This window comes from Limulus polyphemus, unplaced genomic scaffold, assembly GCF_000517525.1.
Source record: "Limulus polyphemus unplaced genomic scaffold, Limulus_polyphemus-2.1.2 Scaffold1844, whole genome shotgun sequence".
Classification (NCBI taxonomy): Eukaryota; Metazoa; Arthropoda; class Merostomata; order Xiphosura; family Limulidae; genus Limulus; species Limulus polyphemus.
In genome coordinates this window covers 110,333-118,729 of record NW_013667454.1, presented here as the reverse complement: position 1 = coordinate 118,729, position 8,397 = coordinate 110,333, and the positions used below count along the sequence as shown (strand labels likewise).

Sequence of the window (8,397 nt, the reverse complement as noted above, 5' to 3'; positions counted from 1 at the left end):
CTGTGTGCATTCAAACACAAAATACCACAAACAGAACAAGTTGATATGTAAAGTATGAGTTTTTTTCCCTTATTATTAGAATAAAAGGTTAAAATTTAACTTGGGACTTTCTGTATCTCTATGAAATTTTTTAGAAGAGTTGTTGAAGACAATTAAGATCTTTCTAGTAAGAAATTTAAAATTTACATCGAAAAAAACTATTTCCCCAAATTTGTCATAAAGTTTACTGTTACAAATTCTGTTGATTTTGGCACCTGTAGTGGACATTATTGGAAAAAAAAATTATTAGAATATTGATTTTAACCATTACAATTTCTTACAAGGCTTCTGAATACATCTCATTCCATTCTCCTTGTCTTTTAACAAGTATTGCCATTCTCTTAAGTCTGTGTACTAACAGTGCAAAATAGTCTTGTGTAAGTGTAAAATTTAATTGTAAAAAAAATATAAATTAAGACAAATTAGATTTAATGGAAATAATAGTATAAAGAACAATGGAATTGATCACTTTCAAAACTATATATGTAGACACACACAGACACCCTCCAGTTGTTTGCTTCTGAGATCTACACAGTTTAGCAACACGTGAAGTATGGATATAATTATAGCTGTTGTAGAAGTTGGAATGAAAACAAAAAACACTAGCTGTCTGTCCAGGAGAGTATACTGATGTTCTATCAGTGATTCCATTAATAAGAATAGCACCAGCATAAGCAAACCCCTGTATAATCCTACTAAACAATGACAAGTGTTTCTTAAGAACTTATTTCTTGACCCTGGAATTTAATTATTTTTATCAGAGATAAATGGCTTCTGGCACATTATTGTTTAGCAGAAAGTGTTCAGATGAATTATGTCACTAACATGATCTGTTATGCTCCATGAAGAAAACTGATAATGAATCTAGGTTTATTTTTATAAATGCATAAGACTACCTCTGAATAACTTAAATTTTGTTTTTAATAAAATCTAATGATAGGTATTTATTTCAGTCATATTTGAAGGTTTTCTTAATTTTGTTTAGCCTCAATGTTAGACTAGTACCAGCAGGTCATAAATGTCAACAATCTAAGGCTGTCCTTGAGAATGATTGTACAGGTGAGACAAGTTTTATCTTTATCTTACAACAAATTTACTTAAAAATTGCAGTTGATAATAATAAATCCGGTTTCTTGTATTTTATTTGTAACCATTTCTTATGTAACAGTCAGGACTAAATGTGGGTTAGATTATGTACTTTTAAATACAGTCAAAAATTGTCATTGCATTTTCATGATTCTGTGAGCCTTATACATATTGGTTCAAATGTAATAACTAGTAATTTTGATACTATGTCCTAATGAGACTGAGTATTTATATTGCGACTCTCTTACAGGATCGATTGCTAATTGATGTCTTTATCTAATTGGCTTACATTGTGGTTTATGTATGTTCAGTTGGCATACAAATAAATTATTATTATAAATATTTTTTTCATTTAAGTTTTTAATTTTCTTTGTAGATAAATGTTTTCTAATGTATAATAAAACCAGTTAGAAAACGTTTTCCGAGTTTGTTTTTACTTATAAGCTGTGATGAGTTTACAAAAATAAATCAGAACCTTGTTTAATAGTAAATAATTTTAATAAAAATGTCTTTCCATAAAAATCTCAAAAGGATAAGCAACTACATTATATTAATGACAATTTTTAAATTCCCATTAGAGATCAAAGTTTGAGTCCATTAATGTTCTTGCTACAGACAGGTCAAAGGGCATGTTATGACATTTTAGAGTTATATTCAAAATTTATTGAAATAACTGTTATATTTTTATGCCAATAAAATTGGCATCACAACATAGTTTGTAATTCAGATTTTAATATTACATATGCTGTAATTTCTTAGTTTTAAAGAAAAAAAGAAAGCTAAATACACTTTTTTGTATGAAATATGGCATGTATATCTTGTCTTATTGCTCAGTTTATATTTTATGACACATACCATACAATGTTTATAGTAGTTAATAGATTAGAGACCCAAATTTCAAACATTTAAAAACTAGAATGTAAAATAAGAACTCCTCACCTTTTCGATTTGCTGAGATATCAATATATTTTGTAAACCTACCAGGGTGGTCCCACCCACTACTCCATTCTCTTGAAATCTCTTTTCTACTTGCACCTACTTTTCTTTGGTGAATGTTTATAACTAATAAAAAGAGCACATTCCAAACTATCTAAACCTGACAGTCATTTCTAATTGGCTTGTAGGAGAAACATGTAATTTGGCTGGGAACTTTGAAGTCTGTTGACCAAATCATTGCTCAGAACAAAAATGAGATTTTTTTTAACCTGCATATAGCTTAGTTAGAAAGCCAGATAAATTACAGTGGATTTATGTGTACCAGTATAATCATTTGATCATGTTTTGGTTTTTTAAAATGCATCCTTGAAATCTGCAAAAATTAATTTGTCTTCCCCAAATTAGAGAATAAACAAGGCTTATGGTGAGGCTTAGCAACCATGATGGAAAAGTACAAGTCAACTTTGTAACATTGTAAGTACTAGAAAGACTGTTCCAGGAAGATAACTAACATCCAAATACCTACCAAATTTATTGGATCAGCCTGGACTTTGTACAGAGCCATATCATAAACATTTTCTCACACTTTTATTACTTCAGGCAATTCTTTTTGCAAGTACCATACTGTAAAGAAAGTAATAAATAATCTCCAACTGTATTCTCAGATCGGGAATTATGATAAACTCTATAGGAAAGTTCTGATAATTGTGCGGCATAAACTCATTTGCTATCGATGGGGCTGTATTACGGTGTTATTTAAACAGTCTAATGGCAGGAGGGGTGATTCACTGCTTTATGTTTGGCAGTTTGTTTTTCAGCTGCTAACAGTAAAATAAACATAGGAAAAAAGGTTAGAAGCAGAAACTCTCTTTGGAAGTACTTTGGAACTTTGCAGTCAATATTAAAAAGAATAGAATAGTACTACTCACTGTATTTTGCATTTTTCAGCTGTAAAAGTTTTATGGTGATTACAAGGTTGTTCAGATCGACTAACTCTATATAGAGTTTGGGTAGAGAGAATAACAAATAAATGATAAAGCTGTTTGGAAAAAAATTATATTTATTTAGGAAGTTTTAGAGATTACTCAAACGAAATTTGAAAATATTCAGACGAAGAAAAATATTTTTAATATTAACATGAAAATCACTTTGCACTTGGAGCAGTCAACAATCAGGCTCAGTATATTAATTTTTAATTAAAATAATTAAGAATACTGATTTTTTTGTCTAAAAAAAGACTCATAATGTTAGATAAAAACTTGAAAAATTTTGTGATGATATAAAAAATATGTTAAAAGTTATAGTATGGAAACTGGTGGTTACTTTGGAGTCATGAGTTTGGTGTAATCCAGTGAAGCAGCAGCAGAAGAGTTAACATTACTAACAACCAGAGACACAGTCAAGACCAGTGGACAAAACCACCAAGTCTATCAAGATCAGTATATTTTTTATGCAAACAAAAATTCAAAAAAGTAAACTTATTATTGTTGTTTTAGCTCTTGTTTTTATTCAGAAATGTTACTTAGGTTATAAGGTTTGTTGCTTAAAAAAAAATATTGATCTCAAAGGTCTTGATCTTGGTCTCAACTCGCTCGGTCTTGGTTTTGCTTGCCTAGTCTTGACTATATCTCTGCTAACAATGAGAGACCATTTAGTTTTTCAATACTGTCCCTGTACACCCACCCATAAGAAATAGTATTAATTTAAATCCATCCATTATTTTTCAGGAAATTATCTCTTTCTGCCTCTTAACCCTATCACAATGGGCTTGTGTATGTTACACAACATTGTAACCATGGTGGTACATATATATACTATGATTCTGAAAGTACTAAATGTATCTTCACAAAATTTGGCAAACTCTCAGTAAACAAAATATCAGAATTTTTAAATAAGTATGTTTACTAATACTTTGTTTGTAATCTTGATAAAAGAGTAAGCACAAAGGATCACATATAAAGTGTAATAAACTTAAAATAAGACCCAAAACTCGAACGCTTTCGATTAGATGACTATTCTTCTTGAGGAGAATAATTGTTTGTAATTATATGGTATCAGAGTGTTGACTGCTTTGAGTGCAAAGTGATTTTCATGTTAAGATTAAAAATACTTATCTTCATCTGAAAGTTTTCATATTTCATTTGCATAAGCCCTAAAACCGCTTAAATAAATATCAGATGTTTTTGGTTGTTGTTGTTTTTTTCAGAAAAACTTTATATTTTATGGTTTTTTTGTACTATAACTCTATACAGGGTCGGTTCATTTGACTGACTCCATAACCACCATAAGAAAGTTAGGAAATAATTTTAACTTACCCATATTACTTTCTGGAATAACTACAAATTGTAATAGAAAACCATAATTGTTTATCCTAAATAGCTTAAAGCTTGTAACAGTATACATCTGTTTCTACTTACATTTTATTGTTTTATTGCCCTTTGAGCTGTGTCTAACTAATAATCCTGCCACACAAGTTGAAACTCACTAAGCAAATGTGTAGTTCATGCTACCCTATCAAATTACATAACTCACGAGCATACTTTATGAACATTTTTTTATATTATCAATAAAATTTCAGTTAAAAATTCAGCTAAGATCCTCAATGTGTTTCCTGTGGGAATAAACTTTGAATTGGAAGTCAAATAGACAATTTTTTGTACAGAGAATAAAGTCATATAATACATCATTTGATAGATGAAAACTTTGGTTTTTTATTGGGTATAAATTACATAGTATTAAAAGTCAGAGAGAATTATTGGCAACTTGTGAAACAGAGAATGTGATAGGTAGGTGTGGCAAGAGGGGTCTGATTTTCTAGTTTATGGCTCTGTAACCAAATAAGATTGAAGGCTATAAATATTATACTTTGCCTGAGTGATGACAATATTATAATGAGGAAGTTATGCTGAATTCCATACATCTTGGAGAGGTGATAAATAAATTAGAGAAGAGGGAAGACCTTGATAGCAAATGTCACAATTTTCATACTAGGGAAGTTTGAGAAATTTGTAAAATATTTCCTAATAAAATTAAGAACTTGAAATTTATGTAATATTAAAACTCGATTTATTAGCTACAATTTGATGCTAAGTGTATTCATACAGACTACTAATAAAGTAATTTAATTAAATTTTGAATGTAACTCTGTAAAAGGTTGTGACATGCACTTTGACCTGCCTAATGTAAAAGGGCTAAACTTGTAAGGTTCTGGCCTACACTACTTCCAACAGCAACTCATGCCATAACTTTTAATTTTTTGTGTACTGAAGGATCAAAGTACACATGTCATGACCTTTTTATACAGTTACATTGAAAATTTAATTAAACACCTTTATTGTAAGTGTATGTCAATAAATTTGGCATCAAAGCATAGTTTATTATTCAGATTTTAATATTATATAAATTTTGATTTCTTAGTTTCAGAAAAAAATATTTAAATTAACTCTCACTCTTCACTTCTATATTTTACATGACACTTCTTCACTTTGAATTACCCACCTAAGATTTTCTATCTACTCCTATATGATATTCGTAGTTTGGAAGAAATTTCACATTTATACTATGTTAATTTGGATAAAAGAGTTAGAACAAAGGATCACATATAAAATGTAATAGACTTAAAATAAGACCCCAAAACTCAAGCACTTTCGAATAGTTGACTATTATTCTTTGTTCTCCTGAAGAAGAATAGTCAACTAATCGAAAGCACTCGAGTTTTGGATCTTATTTTAAGTCTATTACATTTGTACTATAGATATTGATAATATAAACATTGCTTTCCAACTTTTTGCTTTCTTGAGATGTAAACAAGTCAAATCCACATGCCACATCCGTCCTATCACATCTTGTCTTTCAACAACTGACAATAATTCTGTCTGACATTTGCTGTTGGACTATTTATAACCAATAGAAAAAGAAGACTTATTGAAATCCTATGAGGATAACTTGTTCATCTGACAAGTTTGAAATATTTAACTTCAAATATATTAGTTGGCTGGATCAGCTAGTGAAATTTTTTAACCCATTTATAGCTTAGTTAGAAAGCCAGTTCAAATATAGTGGTTTCACGACATACTGTTTATTGTGAGTGATAACAATTTGTGTTCTAAGTTGCATATTTGAAATTAAAAATAGTCTCTTTATGGTGCACCATCATTGTTAAGCTTACTGTTCTTCAGAATTCTGAAGGCAGAAAAAACAAGATTACAGATATGAGTATTAAATGTCTTTTTTTTTGTGTTGTATTTTTATAAAGCTAAATAAAATGTAAAAGTTAGAATCATTTTTAGGTTCGATAATAAAACTTAAAAAATTACTTATGATAGCACAAGCACATGAGACAATGTGGTTGTAATTTTATCATGCATGTTGGTAACTTGATCCTTTATTTGCATAAAGATCTCCTGCTGTGATAAATGGCTTTTGGTGTACTCCAAGACAGTCTTTAAAGCAATAAAATTAAATGAACATAATTTTAAAAATTATAAGCTTTAGCTGTAAGAATAAACATTCTATAATTGTCTCTTACAATATGCAGTCATTCTGAATGCTAGAAAAGGGTAATTTATATTTTTTAATTTTCAGATTTTCATTATACCTTATGATTTTACTACAGTTAATATTAGGGTAGAAATAAATAGCAGATAAAGTATAACGTTTTACTGAAAAAGTTTGAAATTCATTTAGGAGGTTCTAGAGGTTGTACAAATGAAATATAAAAACTGAGATTAAACAGTATTTTTATTCCTGGCCCGGCATGGCCAGGTGGTTAGGCTGCTCGACTCGCAATCTGCAGATCATGGGTTCGAATCCCTGTCCTACCAAACATGCTTGCCTTTCCAGCCATGGGGGCATTATAATGTGATGGTCAATTCCACTATTCATTGGTAAAAGAGTAGCTCAAGAGTTGGTGGTGGGTGGTGATGACTAGGTGCCTTTCCTCTAGTCTTTCACTGCTAAATTTTGGACGGCAACTGCAGATACCCTCTTGTAGTTCATATTATTTTCTTTCCTAACCAAAAAAATCACCTTGTGCTCAAAATTAGTCAGACTAATGTTTTAAATTTAGAGACAAATGTATAGTAAAAATACTTTTTTAAAAAGGCCCAATTTTTTTTTATGTACAACAGGCTTTTCATATTTACTAAAAGCTTGCCAAATTTTGTGAAGATACATTGATTGCTATGTATAGCTTCACAGAAATGGACATTGGTGCAATTCACCAATGTCATTTAGATGTGATTAACTAGAGTCTAACCTGTCTTTTCCAAACCTTAATTTGTACCCTTTCATCTCATTGTTTTCAGAATATAGCACAAAGAAATCAGAAGGAATCATCCGTATAGACTTCTTCTGAACCTTCAATAAGTGTATATCCTTTCTTGGATAAGAAAACTAACATATTATAAGTAATGGCTAAGTAATGATTTGAATAAAGAGGTAATTACCTCTTTTGACTTGTAATTGTAAGAAAAATTCTAGAATTCTGTTAGATTTATTACCAGCAACAGAAAACTTCTGCTATTGTTATGTCAAGGTCTTTTCCTTCAGTCATACTTTTGAATGGGCTCCCAACAATATTAAACTTATGACCCAATTTTTGAGCACCAAAATGCCTTGCCTTCTGCAGTTACTATAATTTAAGATCATTTGAAACTAGTTGTCTAATTTGTCCAAGATCAGTAAAATACTAATTATATGTATCTTTATCACTAATATTAATAAAGCACTGACCTCTGAGGAACACCACTAGTAATAAAGGTCCAGTTTAATGAATTCTGCTAATAACAACTTTTTACTTTCTCTCACCAACCATCCTACTATCTAACTAGTCATTACCGAACCTCCACTGATGTGACTTTCTTATCTAATCAATTGTGTGGCACCTTATCAAAAGCTTTTTGAAATTCTAAATATACCAAGTCCACACACACACACTGTTGTCCAGATAACAAGTAACATTCTCAACACATTAGTAAAGAAGATTTGTATGTTTCTATGTTGGTTTTATATGTCATGAAAAGCTTCTTATATCAGACTAGATTTTTTCCACTACAGAAATAAGACTAACTGGCTTATAGTTTCCAGAGCAACTAGTATTACCCTGCTCTTCTCTTTCAACCGGTTTTGTAACCATTTTGTGCTTGTTATAGTTTTCATGCTATAACTTTTAAAGTAATTAGTAAATGTTAACGAAATTTGGCAGATTATCAGTAAATATTACAATGCTTTCATACACAAAATATCTAATTTTCTTATTAAATCTTAAGGTTTATAAAGCAATGTTTCTCTCATTTTTTTCTTTTCGAATGTTGCCTATCATGAAAAGTAATATTC

At 30.1% G+C, this 8,397-nt stretch overlaps 1 protein-coding gene across 1 annotated transcript in view; it reads left to right on the top strand.

Annotated features, from left to right (window-relative positions):
- LOC106465122 (RING finger protein 17-like) overlaps positions 1-8,397 on the top strand; it is a 102,294-nt gene that overhangs the window by 5,083 nt on the left and 88,814 nt on the right. The window contains exon 4 of the mRNA XM_022392960.1: positions 1,025-1,098. Within this exon, the coding sequence (XP_022248668.1) occupies positions 1,025-1,098 (74 nt within the window). The remainder of the gene's footprint in view (positions 1-1,024; positions 1,099-8,397) is intronic.